Raw genomic sequence first — 27,509 nt, 5'->3', positions numbered from 1 at the left:
CCCATGTATGGAGATCACTGTGATGCCAGGGGAACCAAATCCCTTTTCTGCCCATATATGAAGATATGAAGATCCCTGTGATGCCAGGGGAACCAAATCCCCTTTATGCCCATATATGGAGATCCGTGATGTCATCAATATTAAGCCCATATCTGTGAATATCTAAGGGTACCAGGGGTCTCCATATATGCGTAACTGGTCCAATATACATCACTGGCCAGATGGCCAAGACATGGCGCGAGGTCGCTTTTCGCCCTTAGGTGTCTTACTGTTATTATATAGTCAAGCTTCACATTCTGGGCAACAAATAGGCAACCACACTTGCAATTTCCAATTGCATCTTTTCTAGTTTAGTTACACTTTCATCTTTAATCTTCTCTTAGTATTCTCTTTATTACTTGTTTTTGTATTGCTGTGGTTAGCACAGCACGGAACCTGTCACACCAACATCATTTTTGTTATATGAGTGAGTGACAAATAAATCCTTTTGAATCCTGAATCGCTCTTGAATGACAGGCACATAATTTCACTGCAAATGATATAGTCAGCATTATTGTGAGTCCCATAGACCTCACATAGATTAATGTTCCTATGACACACAATCTCATCAAGGTTATGGAAACCAAGAACTGCAGCACAAGTTCCATAACTGAATTAAAAAGAAATAAAGACTGCTCAGAGACGCTGTGTCACACTTTGCTATACAGTGTTTATCCATTTGCAACTCTGAGAGTATAAATGGAACCAAATGGAACCGTAAAGGTCTATTTAGATATATTTTTACATTCAAAGTAAGAAACAAAAAAACACATAGGATTTTTTACTGTAGAATCAAAGCTCCACGTCTTGCCATTTCACTTTGCATGTCCTTTGAAACAGATAATTACCCAAACGTGGTGATTGAGCTAAGCTCATACGAGGGGCACTTGTGAGGCTGTCCAGTTTCGTGACCAGAGGGTATTTGGCTCACATTTGTGGCTGCCTCATTAAATTCAGGGCAGCGTTGATTAGGGCGTGGTTTGGCATCTAACCCACGAGCTCAGTGGGATGCAGCATATGAACGATGGAGAGAAGCAGAGTTCAATCAATCAATCTCACCCTCTCTCACCCTCTTTTTCAGCTACTTGTCCCTCTCTGTCTCTCTGGTCCCACCGTCCTCCTAGCTTATATTCACAAAAGAACGTGATTGTCAAGCGACCACTATAGGTGATACACTGTGTATATAAGACATCTGATTGAATTATTTTTTAACCGTAACCATAACCTTAATTAACTCTAGACAAATTTCTTAACCACTTAAACTCCTTTATGGTTGACTGGAGTCCCTCGAGGGCATTTCAGTTTTCTGTTATTGTGAGAAAGGCTTTTGCTGAAGATTTGATGCAAAAGTTTTCCTCACACATGGAGAGAATAACTTGTGTTCCTCCATTTCATCCAATGTAATTATTATTACAAGCTACAGTTAATACGTTTCATTGGTTCAACATTTATAAAACCCACAGACACACTCATCGGACGCCGTTGGGTTGGGGCCCAGAGACAATATTGGTAAAATAAAATAATAAATATAGTCTGTGTACAGATAGTTTTCTGTGGAGCTCTGTGGCTGACCACCACCCCACTTCGGGGCCCAGCGTTGTCTTGCTACGCCACCGTACACAAGCACATGAAAACAAGGTTATTAACCCATTTAGGCCAAGAATTATTGAATGCTTTAACCAGTGAAAAATAGCAGATATACAAGCTCACAGCGCGGCACCGAGTGCCGCGCTGCGAGCTTGTAGATCTGCTATTTTTGGAAAAAGTCGTGAAAATGTGTGCAAATCTTTGAATATATGTATTTTCAAAGCAAACGTTTGTAACTAAAATTTTGCTTCTGGGTGGTCCCTGGAACAATATTTTGAGATGGGGGTCCGCGGCCAAATAAATATCATTTTGAGGGTCCTTCACATGAAAAGGTTTGAGAACCACTGACATAGTAGTCTCTCAAGAACAGACTAACTGAGTTCCAGTTAAGTGGAAAGGATCTTTTCTTTGACGATGGCCGGCCAGATTGCTGACATAGAAACATAGGGTTTTAAAAAGATCTTAGAAGGATTCAAAAGACACTTATAGAATCTGGTCAAAATTCAAATTTTCACGATTTTTCAAAAATAGCAGATCTACAAGCTCGCAGCGCGGCACTCGGTGCCGCGCTGTGAGCTTGTATATCTGCTATTTTTCAATAGTTAAAGCATACAATAATGATACCCAAAATGTGTACCCATTCTAAATGGGTTAAAGTGAACCGTCCATTCTATAGAGAATCATCTAAACAGCTTAGAGATGGACTAACGCGTAAAACGCAGAGTGTGCAATAATCACATTATTGCGTTGCATGTATGTAAACCTAGCCACCGTGTTATGATCTATCGTTCCTCCGTGTCTCTCAATTACATCCACATTAAAGCCATTTATGTCGACGTTCTACTAACTGTATATCCAGGAAGATGAATAGAATAGGATCAGGTTCCTGTGAGGACAAAGGTAAACGGAGAGGGGGAGTCAGGAGAGGGGAGGAGGGAACTGAATTGTTCCTTAAAGAGATGAGTTTTCAACACATGCCAGAGCAGATGGAGTGACTCCGCAGTTCTCACCGCAGTGGAAAGGTCACAGCACTGTGGGACAGCCAGCAGCAATACATCCATGACCAGGACAGGAGGCACAGAGCAGTGCTGCATGGGTGGAGGCAGAACAGAGTGCTGCATGGATGGGTGGACGGAGAACAGAGAGAGAGTGCTGCATGGAAGGATGGATGGATGCATGCATGCATGCAGAGAAGAGTTAGCCTGGTTCCAGACTAGGGGTGGGCGATATGGTGATAATTATCGTGGAGAAGATACAATGTCTCCACGATATGCCTTTTCAGAGGTATCGTATATATTGTGATACAATTGAGGAGCCTTGTAAAAAATCCTGTTTAATCGTTAATACAGAGATTAAATTGCCGAATTCAATTAAACCTGCATTTTGGTCTAAATCAGTAGTTCTCAAACTTGAAAATGTCAAGGTCTCCACTTAACTCTGACAGTATACAAATGAAACCAAATGGACCCTTACGGGTCCATTTGGTTTCATTTGTATACTGTATATATACTTAGACCTCCCAAAAGGAACCCAGAGAGTCTAGTTTTTGTCAAGTAACTTGAAAAATAAGCATAAAAACCAACGTGAAAAAGAATCGTGATAACATTGTGTATTGTGATACAGCTTGGGAAAATATTGTGATATCGTATTTTTCCATATCGCCCACCCCTATTCCAGACCCTGAATCGCTAGCCACACCCTTTAAAATGTTGTTTCGGCGATTCAGGTAGTCTGGAAGTGCTCTCATTGAAGAGGTTTTCCTCGTTTGGAAATTCCGTACGGCGAATCAGCGTCTTGTGAGCAGCGTGGGTGGGGTTTTCCCAGAACTCATGTGCGCTTCCAAGTAAACCAGCGCCGCCGCCGGCCCGTACCGTGCCGTAAACATAAACATTGCGTCGCCCGTCGTGGTAACTCGCTATGAAACATTAGTAGCAGACATGTTATGTTGTGTTTGATTACTAGTACCAGCACTAGCCACTAGCCAGCCACAACACTACGTCATCTGCTTTGCTACTGTTGTGTTGGTCAGACGGTGAACCAATCGCAGAAGACTGCCTCATTGGCAACACCCATCCCAGAAACTGCCTTGGATGAAAGCACGTTCAGACTGAATAATGGAGTGAAACAAAATGCAATTCAGGCTGAGTGTCAGGCTAGAGAAGAGCGCTACTTGGTTGGTTAGATCAGTGGTTCTCAACCTGTGGGTTGGGACGTCCAGGGGGGTTCCCAGATGATTAACTTAATGTGCAACGTTGTTTTCTCACTCAACAGTAAACAAACCAACATAAAGTTTAAGTGTATATAGAGGGTATCTGCACATTTCTCAAGTGAATTTGTAAGGACTTTTTAATACTTCTAAAATGACAATTTAAACATTGGCCAAATTGTCAAATATTAGAGGCAGAGGTTGTGGAAATAGACAATCTAAATGCTCACAACGCCTCGCAACGCGTGGATCTGCTATTTTCACAATAGAACTGTGTTATACAAAATGTTATGCATCAACTCTCAGTGCTTGTCAGGGTGGGGGTGTGTGTGGGGGGGGGGGGTGGTCCCCAGTTAAAATATGATTATTTTGGGGGTCACGGCCTGAAAAGGTTGAGAACCACTGGTTTAGATCAGGGGGTCCCCAAACTTTTTAGCTCAAGAGTCAAAAGAAAAATTTGATGTTTCCTGCCGGGATCCAAACTAGTGAAAATAGCTGATCTACAAGCTCACAACAGTAGATCTGCTATTTTCACTACTTCAAAAGGAACAGAACCTTTCATCATCGTCTATGTCTGTAATGACTTTCCCAAAATAGAGACAGCAGCTGACAGCCATTATTGTGAAGTTCAGTTTTACTCTGGCTGGCTATCGTCTCCTCTCTCTGCCCTTGATTTCATTATCGTATTTAAATAATCCTTTTGTTTTTAACTTGGGAATAATTGAGATTTTTTGGGGGGGATTTCTTTGAAAATCTTTATGAATAATAATTAAAAACAAAATGTAGGAAACAATATGGGTCCCAAGTTCAACGCACTGTTTGGGAAACAACGGGTTAGATGGATTGCCACCATCTCTTTCAATTGATGCCAGTGACTGACAAAGATATAGCTATGCAAAGCATACATACTGTACATTGGTCATTCATTCTTTTGTTTCCGTTTTTCTCTACCACAAATGTTTAGAATGTCATTTAGACAGTATGCTGGGGTCATTGTTTGCCATCTTATGTTTTCATAATGTTATTTAGATAGCATGTTTAATGATGACACATGGAGAAATTGGTGTGAGCCTTATAGTTGCTACCCCAAATGACATACTGTAGTACCAGGCACCTGGGATGTGCTTGAAAGTTTTATAGTTATTGACATGAAAACTGGAGTGAAATGTTTTGGCCACAGTGTTGAAAATACATCTGCTCAGTGCTCAGGAGGCACCATTTGAAACTCTTTCACTCCATTTCTTATTTGTGATTTTATATTCTTGAAATGGGGGGTTTATCATAGCATCATATAGGCCTACCACTATTTATTTATGGGGTACTTGGATTCAGAAATCAGGGAAAGGGAGTACTCAAGCCAAAAAGAAATTGAGAAACACTGATTTAGATAGCATGTTACTTAATCGATATCCTATTTTCTCGAGGCACTACACTGACATTGTGGCTCGGGATAAGAGTGTCTGCTAAATGTGAATTGTAATTGTAGGCAGAGACAGAAGAGAGCTGCTGTATGGGATAGAGGCAGCGAAATCTTGAAGTGGTCTCGCCTCCCCTTGGTGTCGATCTTGACGTAATACTGTTTGGCAAGAAAGAAAATCCCTGTATAAAGATAATTACTCCAGACAATATTTCTCCCAAGTGGGTGTGGATATTCTGCCACGGCAAATAAATGCTGCAGCTGCAGCATACTTCTTGGCGAAACTAAGTTCACTGCAGGGAGAAAATAAACAACGCATTGCTTTGCCGAAGTTTGTATCGGCAGTTTTTGTATACCTCTGAGACTTTCTGACCCGCCAAACATCCCCAGGGACAAAAATGTGAACATTGTGAGCAGGGGTGTTGCACCAAATTCTGGGCCCTGGGTACTTTAAAGGAGTAGTTCACCCCCAAAATGACATTTTTTCTATTGATTACTCATGCCATGGAGACTAGAGTTCAATAATATTTTTTGTTTTTTGTCACATTCCTAAGCCAAAAATTTGATGCGAGTAAATTTAACCCCATTGATTCCGGATGGGGACCCATTTCGAAACGGGTCCCCATCCGGAACGAATGGGGGTAAATGTATTGTTATCGCATTTTTGTCTTAGGAATGCGACAAAAAACTAAAAATATTATTGAACTCTAGTCTCCATGGCATGAGTAATCAATAGGAAAAAAAAGTCTTTTTGAGGGTGAACTACTCCTTTAACTATTGAAAAACAGCAGATATACAAGTAGATCTGCTATTTTTGAAAAATCGTGAAAATGTGTGCAAGTCTTTGAATGTTTCAAATCCTTCTTAGGTTTTTTGAAAAACCTATGTTTCTATGTCAGTGGTGCTCAAACCTTTTCATGTGAAGGACCTCCAAAATCTAATGTTCGAGTATGAAGTAATTTTGTGCTCAGAGAACTTGTTCAGAAAAGGTAGGCTGCCAGCTTAGGTCATTATTATGAGTGGAATACATATGAGTTGATTAATGTTAATAGTTTTTATAAGTGACATCTTCTTGGAGTTCTTGGCAAAATAATGACCTGCCTTCTGAAGCCAAACTCAAGCGATGATGAGACAATTATGCCCATTACATAATGGTCTGTGTTCAAAATATGTAATTACCCCACTAGTACAGTATGTAGTACTTGGAGAGAAAATAGTTAATGAAATAAGACATTTTCCTGCATAAATTGCTCAAATTTTATTAAGTAATATGCATGTAATTATGTAATTAATTCAATCCTATAATAAAAATTGCCTACTGGTCTGGTGTAGCCCAAAATCTCTGAATGAACTCAAGACAATATGTAAAATAAATGCTCTGGTACAAGATAAGATATGGTCTTGAGTCCGGACTTAATACTATGAATCATATAACTGTTGTGCTATTCTGAAAGGATGGGAGTTAGATCTTGGATTGGTTTTGGATTAAAGACAAGGCAACCTTCTTGCCTGCAAACTCTGTATTTTGAGAGTAAGATCTGTGGAAAAGGTCCAAGTGATCCTATGAACCTGCTGACTGTGGAGGAGGGGTGGTATCTCTGGGACCAGAGGGTACACACAGGGCCCAGGGTACATACTGTCAGGGGCATCACACAAGGGGTAGGAAAGTGGGACTGAGTTACTAGGGCCCAAGGTGGAGGGGCCCTAATAACTTTATCTATTGAAAAATAGCAGCTATACAACAAGCTCACAGCGCGGCACCGAGTGCCGCGCTGCGAACTTGTAGATCTGCTATTTTTGAAAAGTTGTGAAAATTTTTGAAAATCTTTGAATATATGTATTTTTTAAGCGAACATTTCTAACTCAAATTTTGCTTCTGGGAGTCCCTGGAACTAAATATCTTGAGATCGGGGTCCGTGGCCAAATACATATCATCTTGGGGGTCCTTGACATAGGTTTCTTGCACACATTTTCACGATTTTTCAAAAATAGCAGATATACAAGCTCGATATACAAGCTGTGAGCTTGTATATATGCTATTTTTCAATAGTTAACATTCATGGGGGGCCCGCAGTGAGTCCTTGTACCCGGGGCCCAGAATTTGGTGTGACGCCCCTGCATACTGTAGAGTGATGTTATCATGACGTGACTTCTCTCTCTAGAGCCCATTTGTTACATTAATAAATGCAGCCACCAGAGTCCCTCTGTGCCTTAAAGTATTATTTGACTTTGGAATAACTTTAGCAATTTTTAGAATGGCCAATCCTTCATGGGTCCCTGAACAGTCAACCACCAATATCGGGTCCACTTTTGCCTGTAGGTGATGACAGATTTGTTTTCGGTGGACTTGAGTTACGGTATGTGTACAAAGAAAAGACTTCCAACTCAGTTCAACTCTAGCAGGGAATAATTAAAGATGTCGTGCCTATGGGGGTGAGGCATGCACTTTTGTCTGGGTGGGGCGTGGGTTGTTCAGTAGCATAGTCTTTTTTTTTTATTATTTGTCTTTGTACCTTTTATGTGCAAATAATAGACCTCAGATCTTATGTTATATCTACTTTTGAAAGAAATGGGATCTGGGAAGTCATTATCTATGCCTGCCCCTGAGACTTCTGCCACTGAAAATGTCATAAAAAAGATTTTGAAAAGAAAGAAGTTGTGTGTGTGTGTGTGTGTGTGTGTGTGTGTGTGTGTGTGTGTGTGTGTGTGTGTGTGTGTGTGTGTGTGTGTGTGTGTGTGTGTGTGTGTGTGTGTGTGTGTGTGTGTGTGTGTGTGTGTGTGTGTGTGTGTGTGTGTGTGTGTGTGTGTGTGTGTGTTTGAATTCTCACACTGGATTTTACACTGTTTATTGTGTGTGTGTGTGTGTGTGTGTGTGTGTGCGCGCGCGCATCTGTACACAGTGCAATTGAGGTCAAGGAAGTATACCCCTGAATATGTAATATTTTACACTTTTATACTTTTTTGAAATATTTAACTTTATACAACTTTAACCCTTTAACCCCACTTGACCCTATAGCAACCCTATTCCTATGGTATTAAACCACTTCATGCATGATGTCCTATACTGTCTGCAACTTGTCACTGTGTACCTGTCCTGTAGTACCTGATTTGCATTGAGATTTGTATATTGATATATCGATATTTTGTATGGCTTTAGTTTGTCTCTGGATATTTGGAATATTATCATGTATTGCTCTTTTATTCTTGGATGGGTTCACACCATGATGTGTCACACCAAGTTAGCCAATCAACTACTGTTGTGACTAATTGTACCCTTAACCTATTAGCCTATCAGTGGATAGTGCATTGGTCTACTTAAATGCAGGTGTGTATGCCCTGACACTTTTGTCCTGATGAAGATCCATTGATCGAAATGTTGACGAGCTTCTGTCTGGCCCCCACCAACCCCAGTCAAAAAAATAATAATCAAAAAAGTATTTTTGGAGGACTACTAGTGAAAGTTACAGTTATGCTAAGTGTGATATGAAACGTAAGCTTAGCATAATCACAATAATCCTTAATCATGTTCAATCATATTCAAGGGCTTTTGGAGAGAGCACTGCAGAGGGAAGGTTTGTGTCTGTCTGTGTCCAGTTGATGCTAGTACGTTGTTCAAAGGAAGGCAATTATGTCTCTGCAATGTCAACTGGCTGCTGTTATACAGATGCTTAGGCCTACTTTTCAAGCAGACTGGTTAATTGGTTTTTAACTTATTTTGTTTCAACTTTAAGGAGTACATTTCTTCTTGTGTGAAACTCAACACAGAATGTAAGAATTCCAGGGCTAAAATCGCTTTGGGAAACCCGGCCATTGTCTGTCTTCTATCATTGAACCTTTTTACGGTCATACGATTAAAGTGCTCCATCAAAGGGAAATATTGTTCCAAGACATTGTTTACAATAAATAGGACTATTAGTCTTATCTGTCAAAAGGTTTGTACAGAGGTTACAATTCATTATACCTCGGGACCTGGCTGAGAGTAGAAAAAGGGACACATCTAATTTAAAAGTAATTTGGCCACCAACATACATAATGTTCCTGAATAATGAAAAGATTTGTCTTTATAAAAAGACAGACCGTGTCATCCATTACATTCCTCAGTAAAGATTGTACTTTGCTATACGCATCTTTTCCAAAGAATAAAATGAGATCCAAGACACAAAAGCGTGTTTGCATTTTGATTCTTTAAGGTATTACCGGTGCTTGTATGTAGGTATTTCTTTGCTATATTTAAATAGGATAATGAAATCAAGGGCAGAGTGAGGAGATGATTGCCAGCCAGTCTGAGCCAGAGTGAAACTGTCTAGCGATGTTTTGGGATTACCTCTCTGCCAAAAAACACAATAATTAACTTGGCTGTCAACTGTCGTCCCTATTTTGGGAAAGTCATTACAGACATAGACATGAAAGGTTCTGTTCCTTTTCTACCGTGGTTGACTACTAATCTAAATAATGTACAAAGTCACTTGTAACTAAAGTTTTCAAATAATTGTAGTGGCGTAATAACGCAATATTCGCCTCTGAGATGTAGTGGAGTAGAAGATTAAACTATCGAAAAATGGACATACCCCATCAGAAAATGTTATTACTCCCAAAGGTTCAACAATGGGACAATGCAGTGAACAGTGATAATGTGAATATTCGTATATTACTGGCAGATTGGTATCACAATTCTGATTTCTTTCCAATTCAATCCCTTATACAGCAAACAAAGCAACCCAACTACTCATCAGTTAGCAGCATGTTAGCACAGCATTCCACCTCTCTGCTTGCCCAGTAGCCTGTCTCTAGCCAGCACTGGGCTGACAGCATTGTACATATGCGCGGCTGTGCGTGCGCACGCACGCACGCACACACAAGCGCAGCCATGCACGCACACACACTTCCACCAGGAAAGCCACAAGGCTATTGTCTTACAATGACAGGAACAAGCGAAAAGAGGGAAGTTGGGTTTACATGTCAGAATCAAATAACATTTCTCCTCCTTTGTTCCTTCTCTGTTCTCCCATCGTCCTCCTGTGTGTGCGCGCGCGTGCGTGCGTGCGTGCGTGCGTGCGTGCGTGCGTGCGTGCGTGCGTGCGTGCGTGCGTGCGTGCGTGCGTGCGTGCGTGTGTGTGTGTGTGTGTGTGTGTGCGTGCGTCTCTCTCTCTCCCAGACGGGGGCCTTTAGGAGGAACTTCAGCTCTCCTCTGCTGACCAGTGATCCATTGGGGGTGGTCACAGAGGCGCCTGCTGCCCAAGGTGAGCCAGAGCTGGATCCTCCTCCACGTGACGGATTGCTGTGACATCCACCGCTGTGCACTGTTGACTTTGTGTGTGTGTGTGTGTGTGTGTGTGTGTGTGTGTGTGTGTGTGTGTGTGAGTGTGTGTGTGTGTGTGTGTGTGTGTGTGTGTGTGTGTGTGTGTTTGTGTTTGCATGTGTTTGCGAACCTGCTTGTGTGCATATTTTGTGTGTTATTTAGGACATTGTGCATACGCTGTTTAATTACCTCATATGCCTTGTGTGTCTCTTTATGCATGTGTCTGTGTGGGGGTGTGTGTGTGTGTGTATGTGTGTGCGTGTGTGCTTGTGTGCAGAGGCGGGTAAGGGTAGCGTTGACCCTGTGTACGAGGCATTGCGATACGGGACATCGCTGGCTCACATGAGTCGCTCCAGCTTCAGTAGCATCTCTGAATCACCTTGTCACGAGGTACAACACATACCGTACACACATATTGGTTCGGTAAACTTCTGTGGACGTTGCTTTGACTTGTATTCATTATATAGCCCTGGCTATACCCTATGAAAACTTCAGTCAAATAAATTGGGGACACAAATGTTGTCCCCAGTTGCATCTACGTATGCCATTGCCATTCTAAACACATCATTTAAATTCATTTCAAAGACCAAAAAGAAATATCTTGTGTTTTTAATATTTTCCTCATCCCACTTTCATCTCTGCTCTTCCTCTCTGCTGTAGGCACAGGAAGAAGCTGAGGATCAACTAGAAAGCCAGCCAATAGCTGAAGAGGAACCCATACCAGGAAGTGAGCATAACTTTCTCATCGTAGCTCTGACTTGTAATTGGCTAAGCTACTGTACATGCAGCAGCAGTTCAGGATACATATTGATCAATAGCAGTGGTTCTCAAACCTTTTTACATTTCAAGAACCCACATAATTCTGAGTGCACAATTGGAACCAAGCGGACCTTGGATCCATAAGGGTCCTTTTGGTTCCACTTGTACACTCTCAGAGTTACAGACCTATAACACAGACCTATAACACACCTCAAGGAACCATGAGGGTCCGCATACAGTACTCCACTTTGAGAACCAATGCTATGCTGTATACCAGGGTTCCCCCAATTAGTTTTCCCCAAGGACAGAATTATGTCTAGGGTACTAAGCCGAGGGCCACAACATTGCGGGAGGTGACGGTGGCATTCCCGCTACTCCGGCGACAGATATACAAGATATACTAGTGTTTTTGCTGCTCTTATACCAACATATTGGTTGTGGCACTGATAATTTAGCCCTGTGATTCTTAAATCCTGTGTCACACAAGGAGAAATGCACTCCTTAACGTTGAAACAAAATAGGTTAAAAACCAATAAACCAATCTGCTTGAAAAGTAGGCCTACGCATCTGTATAACAGAGCAGAGACATAATTGTCTTCCTTTGATGGGTTAACGAACGGCCATCAACTACTTGCTAGCATCAGCTGGACACAGACAGACACAAACCTTCCCTCTGCAGTGCTCTAAAAGTGTCTGTCTCATTTCTCTCCAAAAGCCCTTGAATATGATTGAAAATGATTAAGGATTACTGTGATTATAGTAAGCTTACGTTTCATATCGCACTGAGCATAACTGTAACATTCACTAGTCCCCCAAAAATACTTTTTGAATGTCAGAATTGGAAGTTTAAATTGGAATTCATAATGTTCTTTCCCCCTTAGAAATGTAGTGGAGTTAAAGTCAAGTACTGTCCGTCCGATACTTAGAAATACTCAAGTAAATGTACTTGTGCGTTGGGCACAATCACAGTAAACAACATCCACGGTTTATTGCTTTCCTGACACAGCCAGTATTGGCATTAAACACTGCAAATGAGTGCACATGGTGGTTCCAAAGATAACAGAACGGGACCTGCACCCAAACCGAAGGACAAATCCCATCCTCACAACGGGACGAGTGCCCAATGGAGACAAACGGCCCACTGCAATTCAAAATGTCAAAGTGTTTCATTAATGCGAGGCGGGAGAGGGGAGAGAGAGAGATCTACGAGTTCTCTGTGTGTGTGCGCTAGCTCGTGCGTGCACACGTCCGTGCGCGTGTGCGCTCTCTCTCTACTTTTCTCTCTGCAGTCCTGAGAGACAGAACCATCCGTGCGCTGCTAATGCTTTCTGTGACCTTGTCTTTGACTTGACTATCACAAAGTGATAAGACGTCTCTCACTCTCTCTCCCTCTCCTGTCTGTCCGTCACTCTCTTTCTTTCACACCATTTCTGTCATGCAAACTCTCTCTGCCTCTCCTGAAAACTCCCTCCCTCCCTCCCACCCCCCCAACCCCCACCTCTCTCTCTCTCTGTGTGTATTTGTGTTCCTCACAGCTCTAACCCCTCCTGAAAGTGAGAAGGCTGATTCGGAGGACAGGGTAAGCCTGAAGGTGTGTATAGTCAGCATTTCCCTCTCTCTCTCGCTCTCTCTTTCTCTCTCTCACACTCACTCTCTCTCTCTCTCTCTCGTTCCCCCCTCTCATCCCCCTCTCCCGTTTTATCCTCTGTCACGCTCCTCATGTTTCATCCTCTGCCACTGGGTGAAAGAAATTCTTCCGAGTCATGAGCCGTGAAGACTGAGAGAGCGTTTCTCTTTTAGCCTTCCTGTGATGCCTGTCATTTCTGTACTCCAAATATTGATGTGTAACGGTCGTTCACCCTGACAGTCACCGAACTGAAGCTTTTGGGGAAACGGTTATAAGCTGTTCTCAACTGTATTAGTATTATCTGATTATCTGATTGTGTTTTTGTAGGGTTGGCTGTTTTATAATGGCTTTTTTTGTGTTTAATCCACTTTGGTGCTTTTACTTGGGTATACAGCGCTTTGATTGTTGCCAATAAAGTATTCTATTCTATAGTTTATGTATTCACGCGACTGGACAAGTTATGTTACAGTCTTTCTAGCCTTCAAAACAGTTCTCCACAACATTATAATTTATAAAATTCTCAATACTCTTGAATGAAGCAGAGATGACATTTCAGAAAGAAAAAAAAAAAACATTAGTCACCAAATTTAGAAATGGAGCTTATGTGACTTAAGCTCGTAGATCCACTATTTTCGCTACTTGTCTGGGGGTGCAAAGAGAAGATGTTTGAAATCAGATTAATCTGCAAATAAAAAAATAAAAAATCGGAGTTGGGGACAAATTTGCATAAAATAACTGAATTTAAGGTTAAATGTGGACACTAGGGGGTGTGCCATGCCCTGATGCCCCAAATGACACCCCTGGGATGAAGCCAAGCTGAAACGCTAAATTTTTTCAGTTCACAAGACACAGTTCACTGGTCTCACTTGTCCCCCCCTCTCTCTCTCTCTCTCTCTGTCCTCAGGCATCCAGGCGCGTGGAGATCCATTCCATACATACCTACGCAGCACTCTACAAGTTCCTGCCCCAGGAGAAAAATGACTTGGAACTACAGTCAGTACAAGCTGTGTGTGTGTGTGTGTGTGTGTGTGTGTGTGTGTGTGTGTGTGTGTGTGTGTGTGTGTGTGTGTGTGTGTGTGTGTGTGTGTGTGTGTGTGTGTGTGTGTGTGTGTGTGTGTGTGTGTGTGTGTGTGTGTGTGTGTGTGTGTGTGTGTGTGTGTGTGTGTTGTACTGGCCATCTGGCATACTGGGACAAATCCCGGTGGGCTGCCGCATCGGTGGTCCGTCAAAAGACTCCATAAACTTTGTACCGGCTGTCCAGCCCTGTGTGTCTCTTTACCAGCCTTGTGTGTGTGTGTGTGTGTGTGTGTGTGTGTGTGATTGTCACTCGCGGTCCGCATGAAAGCGGTTTGGTTGACTGAATACTTTATTAACATGTTTGATAACAGAACGGCAGTCTCAGTACGGCAGTCTCAACCTGTGGTACATGACTGTAGCACATGTTGAGAACCACTGCTGTAGATACATTGTACATTGTTTGGAGCGTCACAGTGCCCATGAAACACTTTGTTTCATGATCAGAATTTGATTGTGTCAATTTGGTTACATTTGGAAAGTCTAGATTAGAAGGACATCTTTTAATTTGTAATTCAGTAAGTACGATTTAGTAAGAACATGGGATTAGAGCCATTTTATTTTCTATGAAAGATAATAAAAGAAATACCAATTTTGCATGTCATTTACCTTAAAACATGACACAAAATGTTAGTTTTAGGTTTTTCTGTTGTTGCTTTTTGTGTAGGGTATACATTAGGCTATGCAGTACATACTGTAGATAATTACAGTACAGTATTAAACCCACCATCAACAATAACTGATCATCTTATATAATATGCACCCAGCCAGGGCAGGCCTTTCCATACACCCGTATGTCTGCCTGGGTGTGCGTGTACAGTATGTGCGTGTATTTGCGTATACCCGTGCATTCTGAGGAACGGAACAAAGCAATTCGAATGAAAGCAGATTATTGCAGCAACATTTCACCCAACATTTATCTGAACCTTCAGTGCAAGACAGATTTCCACTGCAGTCTATTTCATCAGAGTGACGTGTGTGTGTGTGTGTGTGTGTGTGTGTGTGTGTGTGTGTGTGTGTGTGTGTGTGTGTGTGTGTGTGTGTGTGTGTGTGTGTGTGTGTGTGTGTGTGTGTGTGTGTGTGTGTGTGTGTGTGTGTGTGTGTGTGTGTGTGTGTGTGTGTGTGTGTGTGTGTGTGTGTGCGCGCGCGCGCGCGCGTGCGAGCGTGCTCACGTGAGTGTGTGTACTGTGTAGGGAAGAGAATTGCTGGAATGGGCCTAATCAGGCGTAAGAGAAGGTGTGCATGCCCAGCTAGAGCCACATACAGTACACACACACACACACACACACACACACACACACACACACACACACGTGCAAACACACACACACACCTACTACCACATACAGTTCACACGCGCAGGCCATCTGCCTCCTCAGTGGGACGATGGGGAGGCACCCAGCTGGGTGAAGTGTGCGTGTGCATTAAGCGTGCAAAAGTACCGTGCCAGGGTCTCAGTCCCATGCAGCGCTGACGTTCTCCTGACTCATGCATAATGTACATGCACGCTGCAAGGCCAGGTACAGTAGCGCCTGGCCAAAAGTACTGCACGACACTAATTACTGATCGATCGATCGATGAAATTGTGTATTCACGCACAAATTCGCCTTGCTACAAATGTGTTGACTGCTTAGAAATGGAGAGAAAACAGTGAGAGAAAAAAATATGCCAAACAGAGATAACAGCATCAGAGAAACTGTCGGTCACTTTTAAAGAGACACAATCACGCTTTTGATGTGGATTTCAGCTCATAAGTCTATTAAAACAATATTTACCATGCAACCCACAGCGACAGCTGTCCATCTCAGCGTTCCTACAATTCCCATCATGCATTTGGCGGGCAATCATCGGCCTGGCACACACACATACGATACAGTCTTTGACCGCTATTATATCAACCTCATTCATATTTTCTGAAGTCAGGGTCACTATTAGTTTGCGCCACAAACAAGGACCAGTATGACTCCCTAATCGGGAGATAAGCGGCCGCACTGCGAGGCGTTGCGAGCTTGTAGATCGGCTATTTTCAACAAAGATGTTTGGTGTAGAGGGGGAAAAGAGCAGACTAAGTACAGAGTAAATGTCAAGTTTATTAGGTATTGAAGTGGTTAAATATCTGAAAACACAAAATACACTGAAGATTGTGCTGTCAAACAATGACACTATATGCAATCTCTGAAAGGTTGTGGGGGTCCCTGCTTCATCTATCTCTCAACTAAGGGGTCCTTGGCCTGAACACATTGAAGACCACTGCTTTAGAAGGCAATCGTAGGCTATCAGGAGGGAATATGGGAAATGGTAAAGATGCATGTTGGTGACATGAGTTGCGAGATAGTGTGTTTTAGGCAAGATCAATAGGAGCAGAGTCCATAATGTTGTCAGCAAAAAGCAGGCAGATGGTGGCGCTAGAAGAGGGGCATGTGAGAACTGAGGGGCGGAGGTTGTGGTTTGCCAGCCAAGGAGTGTGTGTGCAAGGTTTGATGACATGGATAGGGGCAAGGGTGGCAGAGATATGAGTAGGGAGCGGTGTCCAAAAATGTGTTTGAAAAAATTGGCCTGATGGTGGCGCTAAATGGGACAGATCCATGTTGATGACATGACTATAGACATACTGTGTACCGCTTTGCGTGATTTTAGGGCAAAATCTGTAGGAGCATAGTAGCCCTGCAATGAATTGTACACGCAGAGGTAAAGTTGAACACTGTGACAGTGGTCTATTTAAAGGAGAGAAGACAACACTCTCTCAGACAGAATATGTGCTGTACATTCATTACATCATGTCACAGCACATCACTGGCAGCTAGAGGCCATAATGTATCATACGGTTGGAGTGAGATGGAGCTATGAGGTGAAACCAGGGACGCAAATAATGTGGCAGCGTCCAAACATCCCTCCAGATGGACTGTGTTTTTTTTGTTGGGGTGGTTCACTGACCTCTAGTTATACAGTAGGACACCAGTGTGTGTGCGTGTGTGTGCGTGTGTGTGTGTGCGTGTGTGTGTGTGTGCGTGAGTGCGTGTGTGTGCGTGCGTGCGTGCGTGCGTGCGTGTGCGTGTTTGCGCGGTGCGTGTTTGCACGCGCTTGTGTGCACTTTGTCTACAGTGGGTTACAACATTTAGCGTCGCCAAGTCTAAAATGACACCTAGAGGTGTCAAGAGGTGCCTAGAGGTACCTCTGTCAAACACGCCTCCAAATTCTTAGCCGCGCCCCCTAGAAATGTGATATTTTATTTCAACGTGTAGTGTGGCTGTTCAGCCACGGGGTGGCGATTCTTCAATATGAGTCGACTATTCGAGTCTATTACTTGTTGGTTACTTGTTATCTCTACCTGCATTGTGAGCTTGTAAATAGTTTCTTTTCAAGTTATTTTTGCACTCAAATTGTAATTATTTGTTTAACCCATTTAGGCCTAGGATTATTGACTGCTTTAACTATTGAAAAATAGCAAATATACAAGCACATGTAGATCTGCTATTTTTTTTAAATCATGTTTTTTTTTGCAAGTCTTTGAATATATCTACTTAAAAGCGAACATTTGTAACTCAAATATTTGCTTCTGGGGGGTCCCTGGAATAACATATTTTGAGATGGGGGGTCCGTGGCCAAATACCTGTAATTTTGGGGGTCCTTCACATGAAAAGGTTTGAGAACAGCATGATTTCGATTTTAGAGGAAGGATTTAGAAGTCGGGTCAAAGATCGGGTCAAAGATATTCAAAGACTTGCACTCATTTTCACAATTTTTCAAAAATAGCAGATCTACAAGCTCACAACACCTCACACTGCAAAGTGTTGTGAGCTTGCAGATTGGCTATTTTCGGCAAATACTTTAGGTGTGGAGGGGAAAAAAGAGCATACTAAGCAGTAAGCACAGAGGTTGAGGTACAAAGGGTTGTGGGGGTCCCTGCTTCATCTCTCTCTCAACTAAGGGGTCCTTGATCTGAAAACGTTGAAGATCCCTTTGCAAAACAACTCTTTGCCATCAAATCTCTTAACATGTTCACAAAATGGAACTCGTGTTTTCATTTGGTAAACACAGCCATATTTTCACATGACACACACATGCATTCATTGAATAAACACAACTAGCTTTTGGCTGAACACTACCAAGCATGAACAGAACACTGAAGAGCAAAATTGAAAACACAATTGTCGAAATGGAACACACTGAATGAATGTCAATTACTCTGGTAAATGAACCAATTCCCTTTTTGTAAAATGACCCAGTGTATGCCCACTTCTCTCATAGACAAACATAAAACAGCACACAAATATGCAGACAAAACATTTTATTGACTGTAGGTCTAAACGTTTACCCCCAAACACTCCAAACAAGCCCACAACGCGTTGTGTGCTTGTAGATCGGCTGTTTTCAATAGTTTTGTGCGACAGTCTTGTATGATGTAGCATGGCTTTTCTTTACCAAAAGCCGTACACATTTGAAACTTGGAGATACAAGTTTTCTGCCCGACAGTGACGATATTTTAGTGATTATGTTGCGAGGAAAACGTTGAGCCATTACATAATAGCCATTTTGGTTAGAACTGACTGAAAATAACTTTGTACTTTATATAATAAATAATATTTTTTCAAGTGTCCAAATAAATTCAAAATATTATCAAATGATCTCGCGGCACCCCTGGACTGCCGTCGTGGCACCCCAGGGTGCCCCATCACCCACTTTGAAAACCCCTGGCCTAGAGTGCCGCATGAAGCCCTGACAGGCCTCAAAGCCCACATCTCCATAAGCCTCCTCCATGGCCTGAAGCAGTGGGACCTGGCTCTGAATTGCTCGCCTGACCCGAAAGTTTAGAGATTTGAATATTTGTGTGTTGTGGATTGATGCTATGAGATTTTATGTGAGAAGTGTGTGCAAACCTGAAAAGTGTGTCTTGTGTTTTGACAACAAGGTGATGTGAAATTTACATCAGAGTGTAAAGAAGGAAAGTCAGAGTCTAATATGATAAGGAAATCTAAAGTAGTAACAAATTGAGTCAAGCGATTGGGGACAGAAGTAAAGGTTGTGAAAATTGTGCCAAATTTAAAAAAAATGTGTTTTAGCAATCGAAAAAAAAACTGTAAGCTGATTTTGATACTATATACTGTATGTATATATATATTCTAGGGCTGGGAGAGAGAGAGAGAGAGAGAGAGAGAGAGAGAGAGAGAGAGAGAGAGAGAGAGAGAGAGAGAGAGAGAGAGGCGGAGAAGTCATCAAATGACAGAACGTTGTGACACAAACAATTACAAAATAATTGGTTCACACACTGTCCCAAAACAACATAAACGTGACATAATAATAATAAGCTAAATATAAGGAAACGAAAAAGACACAACTTTTGTTCACATGTTCAATTGAAATTGTTCTTTATTTGGAAACAAGGCAGTAGGCAACATTTTTCCAATAGCCTCATAAAGTTGTTCATAAAGATGTATTAGTTGTCCCAGACACCTGGACAAACATTTGATTGTGGTTTAATAATAATAATGTAATGCCATCATGGTCATAAATGTAGGCCTAATGCCTGTAGAAATCCTTCTCCATTCCTCCTCTTCTGGTAAATGTCAACGTCTCAGAAGAAGATGTGACAGCGAGGAGGTTTTTGAGAACCAAGCCTCTGACATGACCAATCGCTTTTGCTTTTGTGAAAGGGTCCCTTTCTAATTACAGAGCGAAAGGTCAAGTTAAAATGTCAAACTATTATTTACCACACTGTTTTTCAATACTTTTCGGTAATCATGACATTTTGTGAGAAAACATACGTTTACATTGCCAAAGCAAGTGTCAAAAAATTAAATAAAAACAGTCTATAAGGGAGAACATCACATGGAACATATACAGTAGGACGGTTGGAGGGGGAGCAGCTGACCATATAGGCGACCCTCTAGACAAGCTAATTGCTTCCAATACACAAGTATCTGTGCCAAACATGTTGAACCAGTTCTATTGTCCGCCCGTGTTGAATTGACGGCACACGCAGGCTTCATTGGTGTACTGAGTACATTTACTCGAGTAGGCTATTTTTATTCCACTACAATCTTTTGAAAACAGTTAGATACTTTGCAAATTTCGATTATTAGGCTATAAAGGCATACAACCACTTCAGCCCTACATTTAGGCCATTTGAAAATACAAGCTCACAATATTGCTTAATCTGCTCAAATATTTGTATAATCTACAAATGGTAGGCTACATTTGTGAAATGACTAGACTATAGGCTCCGTTTTCTTTATACAGCCTACATTTTGATACCAAAACGTCATTACTCAAGCCAATTAAGGCTTATATTTTGAACATGGGATTTCTAAAAGAGTATTTCTACTTTTACTTAAGGAAAACATGTGAGTACTTTTTTTCATCACTGACGGCCTTGCTGATCCCGCCCATAGACGATCGCGCCTCGATCGGCTTGCTCACTCAGCAGCAGAGCAGTTGAGTTCTAACTTCATCTAACTTTCACTAATAATTAATATTGAAATAAGAACAGCAGGATAACAAGTAGACTATTGTGACATTTACATTTGAAAGTTCCTGGTTTGTATATAAAGAAGTTACCTCAAGAGTCACCAGCCAATCGTCATTACTCACAAACAATTACAAAATAATTGGTTCACACACTGTCCCAAAAATAACACAAACGTGACATAATAATAATAAGCTAAATATAAGGAAACGAAAAAGACACAACTTAACCAAAACGAGACCTTTCCTATAATAATAATAATAACAGTGCAGGGACCCTGACGACACTCTCCCACGCCAAATACATTTCCTCATTATGGGGCCGTGGTATTCCATTTGGACATGATTTGGAACAGAGCGACAGAGAGATGGAGAGAGAAAGCGAGCGAGCGAGGATTACGTTTTGTTCTTCTGGTTTAAGTTCATCATGGCTCGGTCAATTATGAAGCCATTAAAACAAATAAAACGTCACCTCTTCCCGTAGAGCTTAAATCGGGCCTAAAAAAGTGAGCCCGGCCCAACCCAGCCCGACAGAATTTCAGCCCGGACAGAGCCCAAACCCGATACATAATTGACAATTGGAGACCGGCTCGGCCCGAAGACCGACATTCTAAACAAGCTTATATAATGCAGACGGCAGCAGCCTTTTTTTCCTCATACAATATTGGTGATTTGTTAAGAACAGTGTCATTCTACCATTTTCCAACTGTCTTTATAAAAGACATTGTAGCAAGCACCGTCCTAATTATGAAAAAAAACGTTGGCTGATCTACAGTGCGACATTGATTTGCTATATAAAACCATATTTGATAGATATAACTATCATCTACAATTACTTATTGTAGAGAACGTTATAGGACGAACAGACGATAATAATATGGATTTGGGAGCATAGCCTAATTACAAAGCATGTCTCATTAAAAACAATATATATTTTATAGTTGAAGGGTAAATACACAGTATAGGCCTATGTAGGCTGGGAACATGACACAGTTCAGTTGAGATTTTTTTATTTTATTTTGGAGGTGGGGGTAGAATACTGTATAGGCTACAGTAGAGCTACATCACGAGTAGACATACAGCCTTTGCAGACAGCCAGGATGTGGAGGCGGGCTTTGACGCTGGGTGACGCCCTGCTCACATTGAAAGGGACAAAGCCGACGTGTGATATCGGCTGAGTGCCAGGAATGCAGTTTGGCCAGTGCTCTCATAACTGTATGCTCAATCCCTCAGGCGCCCCCTGGACTACATGATTATAAATGTTTATAATTGAGAACTGAGAGGTGCAGTAATCAATGATATATAGACACTGTGAAGTAATGACCACCAAATTGAATTTGTAAATACTAAAGTAAAATACAAATACCTCAACATTGAACTCAAGTAATTCTTAGAACTTAGGTAATACATCATTACACCAACACCAATTACATCAAATGCAAAGAAATAGTAGAATTAGTTGGCTAATCTAAGAAAAACATGGGTAGACACATGTTTTCAAACCAACAAGGAAACAAAGACAGACAAGCGAACAGCAGAGCTTTTCCATAATGAAACATGCTCTCTCTGAAACAGTGGAACTGTTATTAAGTGCTGGTAATAAGCTCATTGTCATGTGAACTGTTAACTTTATAATTATCCGTTTTAGTCCCATAGCCAGTTTTAAATGGACCCTTACAAATACAAATGAGACATTTAATTAACATTTAATGAAAAAGTCCTATGCCAAAATGTATTTTTACACCATTTAAAGTATAATTACTCTCTAGTATCTACAGTAGTCTCTTCTGTGGTTCATTTCAATTCATTTCAATCCCCAGCAAAATAGTTAAACTAATTGCTCTGCTATGCCATCTAGTGTCACTTGACTGTATTGCAGAAGATAAGCTGAAAGGACGGCCTCCTATTTTTAGACACTCCCATCTCCAGAGAGACCGGTGGGTGTCCAGAGGTACCTACAGATACCTGAGGCGACTCAATTTTCTGTGAACCACTGTATGTCCTTTTATCAGCATATTTCCTGCGGCCTTGTGTCCATCTGTTGTGTCTTTGGGATTGCATTGAAATGCTGATATGATGATAATTTCTTGCAGAAAAGCAATTCCTTCCTAGCTGTGCTCTGTGCTGTCTCCTCTCCTCTCATTATCTCCCTTCTCCTCTAGCAGACTCCTCTCTTTCTCTTCTCTTCTCTTCTCTTCTCTTCTCTTCTCTTCTCTTCTCTTCTCTTCTCTTCTCTTCTCTTCTCTTCTCTTCTCTGTCCTCTCTTCCTCCCCTCTTGTTTGGGCACTGTATTGTATTGATAGTTGTGCTTAAGGATTAATTTTTTTGCTCATTTCTTTGCTGTTTTTTTGCTCACGCTGTTTCACGTTGAGCATTGACAGTTTTTTGACACTTTATGTATATATTCTTCGTTCCCTTTCTTTGATGTACCTTGCTCTTTAGTACTGTACTCTGTTCTTTTTTTATTCTTTTCATACTTCTCTGTAACTTTGTTGCGACCGTCAGGTCACAGTTATTATCAAAACCTCCACCGGCTGTCTGTCAGTCAGTCAGTCAGTCAGTCAGTCAGTCTGTCCGTCAAGTCACACTTTTGCCCTACTCATATCTCCGCCACTGTTGCCCCGATCCATGCCAAACTTTGCACACACACTCCTTGGCTGCCAAACCACAACCTCCACCCCATTTCTCACATGGCCCTCTTCTAGCGCCACCATGAGGCAGATTCTTGCAAAACACATTTTTGGACACTGCTCCTACAGATTTTGCCCAAAAATCACGCAAAGCAGTACACAGTATCTCTACAGTCATGTCATCAACGTCTCATCTAGTGCCACCATCAGGCCCGATTTTTGCAAAACACATTTTTGGACACATTTTGCCCAAAGATCATGCAAAGCGGTACACAGTATCTCTAAAGTCATGTCATCAACATGGATCTGTCCCATTTCCCATGCATATTCCCTCCTTATTGCCTACCATTGCCTTCTAAAGTTTGTGTATTTGTGTATGCGACCTGACAGTCGATTATCTCCCGATTAGGGAGTCTTACTGGTAAATATCCTGGCTTATACTGCTGTGCTGCCTCTGTGCGACTGATTTTCCCCTTGGGATAATAAAGGTATCTATCTCTTCCTCCTCTCCTCTCCTCTCCTGTCCTCTCCTCTCCTCTCCTCTCCTCTCCTCTCCTCTCCTCTCCTCTCCTCTCCTCTCCTCTCCACTCCACTCTGCAGGCCCGGTGACAGAGTTCAAGTCACGGATGACTCCAATGAAGACTGGTGGAAGGTGGGTCATTAAAATTATAACTCTTATCTAATGCAATAAAAAAGCCCACCTGGGCTCTTAAAGTTCAAATCAATAGTTCCCAGTTTCATCACTGTAGCACATGAATGCCTGAAAATATATTTTCCTAAATGCCGTGTCCGGTCAATAAAATGTTATTGCCGGCTGTCCGCGGGGCTTTAAAATGTACCCTTGCATGCACAAAACGCCCTTACACAGATCTGATGACGCGGGACGAGTTGTCCCGTCAGAGTAGTGATGTTCAGCTGTCTACAGCAGGGGTCTTCAACGCTTTCAGACCAAGGACCCCTTAGTTGAGAGAGAGAGATGAAGCAGGGACCCCCACAACCTTTTCATCGTTTGACAGCACAATCCTCAGTATATTTTGGATTCATGTCAATTTTAGATATTTAACCACTTGAACCTTCTGCTCTTTTTCCCCTCTATGGCCAAACGTCTTTGCCGAAAATAGTCGATCTACATTTTTGTAGATCTGCTATTTTTGGCTAAAGTTCTCAGAATATGGACACTATAGTTCAAATGGTTAATATAAAAAAGGAGAAAAATGTTTCTCACACAAAGATTTGGAGGCCCCCCTATATTAACTCTGAGGACCCCCTAGGGGTCCCGGACCCCCTGTTGAAGACCCTTGGTCTACAGGATAGGGATGGGACGATAATCGTTATTTTCGTTTATCGTGATAGAAAACACTCACAACAATCGTGGAGATTTAAATTCTTCGTGAAAATATCCTCCGTCATGCAATCAATTCATCTTTTATTTGCCGAGCTGCATATCTGGTACCACCCTCTATAATTGGTAAAACAGACCTGGAAATAACGTACTTGATACAGTCTTTTTTTCACTCCCTACCAAATCTCTTTGCCAATAAATAGCCGATCTACAAGCTCACAACATTGTGAATTTTTATATCGTCCCATACCATGCACAGGATGGAAGTAGACATTTAGGGACGGACAGAAGTAAAGATATTCAGAGATGATGAGATAGAAGTAGTACATTCAGAGACGACAGAAATGAGATGTGGAACGAGATCAGATGGCAGCACTGAGGATGCTCAATTTAACATAATTTCAGACAAAGTATAAATTAAGCTTTAGTCAGCATGAGGATCAGAGCAGAGCAGGTTTCCACATGCTTTAATGAGCAAACGGAAGATCTTAGGAGGATAGAAGATTCACTGCGCTAATGGAGGACAGACACAACAAAACAAGAATGTCGTCTAAGCTGAGAAAAACAACAACACTGTGAATAAATTGAAACAGGTTTTCTCATTGCACGGTGTCCTTGGTTAACATGAAAAATTAGAGAAGCATTGCCTACTGAGCTTAGTGGATTTATAACCCTGCGTAGCAGCCAAAATCATGGAAAATGTGGGATAATTTGGGCGAATTGGAGGGCCAAACAAAACAGAAACCGTAGGAATCTGAACTACGTGTACCATCCTTCAGATTACCTTCTCAAGGGGTGCCTAGTGGCTTAGCCGCAGTTAGTGCGCAGACCATATGCTCCTTGTGAGCGCGAGCTGGGTTCGAGTCCGAACCCTGTCTTACCTCCCATGGTCTTTACACTCTCTCTGCCCTTGGTTTTGTGTCTCTCTACCCGGACGTTTTTCGGGGGAAAAAAAGCATAAAAACGACAAAAATAGATTTGCTTCTCGAAGACAGATCGCAATGCCACGCTGACAGCTTGTTCAGGAAAAGGGAAATAACCACGGGAGAAGAATAACAATGTTTGTTGTGTAGAGGATGAGATTGTAATGATTCACTCTGGCACCAGAACAAACTAGTTGTGGTGAAAGTCAGTTTATTAATCTTGGATGCGGGAGGAATTTTAGAAACAAATGTGCTAAATGTTTCATGTTTCAACAGTTCAGGTCAGAACAGTTGGTACAGTACGTGAATTAAAATATTTATATCAGGCACTGTGTGTGTGTGTGTGTGTGTGTGTGTGTGTGTGTGTGTGTGTGTGTGTGTGTGTGTGTGTGTGTGTGTGTGTGTGTGTGTGTGTGTGTGTGTGTGTGTGTGTGTGTGTGTGTGTGTGTGTGTGTGTGTGTGTGTGTGTGCTCTGTGTGTGCTCTGTGTGTGCTTTGTGTGTGTGTGTGTGTGTGTGTGTGTGTGCGTGTGTGTGCCCGCGTGTCACCAGGGGAAGAGCAGGGACAAGGTTGGGTTTTTCCCCGCTAACTTTGTGCAGCGGGTTCGACCCGGCGAGCGTGTGTGGAAGGTCACTTCTGGTTTCCAGGGTAACCGAGAGAAAGGCCAGATGACTGTTAAAGAGGCCCAGGTAAACACTCTCTCTCTCTCTCTCTCTCTCTCTCTCTCTCTCTCTCTCTCTCTCTCTCTCTCTCTCTCTCTCTCTCTCTCTCTCTCTCTCTCTCGCACGTCACTCTGTCTGTCTTCCCTTTCCTCTCCCGTTCGTTCCCTCGCCCTTTCTCACTCTCTTTATGCACTCATGAGCCTTGAATATATTTGCAAATGTATGCAAATGCATGCAGGAGAAAAAAATCTCCAGGGTTGTTTTGTCGACAGTGTTTGACGACTCCTATTGCACTGCGGCAGCCTCGTAATAAAAAAGAAAGCGCCGGTGCTGTTCGTCCCCGCACATCATCGCCTCCTCCTCATTCCCCCCCTCACTCTCTCTCCGTCTCTCCCTTTCATCTGTCTCTCCTCTCTATCCCCCGCCATGCAGACAGGGGTGTCGCACCAAATTCTGGGCCCTGGGTATTCAAGGATTCACTGCGGGCCCCCCATAAATGTTCTTCATTTTGTGCTTTAACTATGTGAGCTTGTAAATCTGCTATTTTTGAAAAATCTTGAACATTTGTGCAAGTCTTTGAATATTTCAAGGTTTTTTGAAACATGTACAGTATGTTTCCATGTCAGTGGTGCTCAAACTTTTTCATGGGAAGGACCCTCAAAATGATATGTATTTGGCCACGGACCCCCATCTCAAAATATTTAGTTCCAGGGACCCCTCCCCCCGGAAGCAAAATTTGAGTTACAAATGTTCGCTTTAAAAAATACATACATTCAAAGATTTGCACACATTTTCACAACTTAAAAAAAATAGCAGATCTACAAGTTCGCAGCGTGGCACTCGGTGCCGCGCTGTGAGCTTGCATATCTGCTATTTTTCAATAGCTAATAATGAAGGCCCCTCCACCTTGGGCCCTAGTAACTCACTTTTCCCCCCCTTGTGACGCCCCTTTTGCAGATCTGCGTGGGGAAGAACGAAGAGGTGGACGGCTTCCTACGGCTGAGCAGTGGCAAGAAACGGGGCTTGGTCCCCGTCAAGTACCTCATGGAGATATGACGGGCAGCGCGGTCCCCTTATACCCTTGACCCGACGTTCACCAGCCTCACAGGGTTTCTCAGGAGCGTTCGCCCCCTCCCAACAACACCTCACGGAAAACAGCAACAACCCTTAAACCTTTCCACCACACCAACTGTACGTTGGTGAATAAACCCTAACCCGACCGATTTAACCCGCTGGCTGGTGAAGAACTGAGCAGAGTTTCTGCTCACTTTGTCGCTTTTTGCTTTAGCAGCAGCACGGAACCTTCCAGAGGGAGTACTGTACGTAAGGAAGGTCGACTTTCTTTAGAGCTACTCGAGCAGTAGCGCACACACCCCGACTTCCTCGCGTGGCGTCACGTATAGGTCACCGAAAGCTGCACGCATATAACACAAAGAAGTACACAATCATACACAAATATAAGAGCTATGGAAAAAATAAAAAG

At 42.3% G+C, this 27,509-nt stretch overlaps 1 protein-coding gene across 1 annotated transcript in view; it reads left to right on the top strand.

Annotated features, from left to right (window-relative positions):
• The window catches only part of LOC308302662 (SH3 and cysteine-rich domain-containing protein 2-like), a gene marked incomplete at both ends in the record, with an annotated part of 80,811 nt that extends 53,729 nt beyond the window's left edge, over positions 1 to 27,082 (top strand). The window contains 8 exons of the mRNA XM_080746947.1: positions 10,405 to 10,489; positions 10,826 to 10,938; positions 11,209 to 11,275; positions 12,843 to 12,898; positions 13,839 to 13,927; positions 23,701 to 23,752; positions 25,916 to 26,053; positions 26,984 to 27,082. Coding sequence (XP_080603073.1) covers positions 10,405 to 10,489; positions 10,826 to 10,938; positions 11,209 to 11,275; positions 12,843 to 12,898; positions 13,839 to 13,927; positions 23,701 to 23,752; positions 25,916 to 26,053; positions 26,984 to 27,082 — 699 coding nt within the window. The remainder of the gene's footprint in view (positions 1 to 10,404; positions 10,490 to 10,825; positions 10,939 to 11,208; positions 11,276 to 12,842; positions 12,899 to 13,838; positions 13,928 to 23,700; positions 23,753 to 25,915; positions 26,054 to 26,983) is intronic.
• Positions 27,083 to 27,509: the final 427 nt, after the last annotated feature.

This window comes from Nannobrachium achirus (assembly GCF_963921795.1).
Source record: "Nannobrachium achirus genome assembly, chromosome: 18".
NCBI classification, from domain to species: Eukaryota; Metazoa; Chordata; class Actinopteri; order Myctophiformes; family Myctophidae; genus Nannobrachium; species Nannobrachium achirus.
Note: the sequence above shows the minus strand (reverse complement) of the source record. Positions and strands in the feature narration are given on the sequence as shown.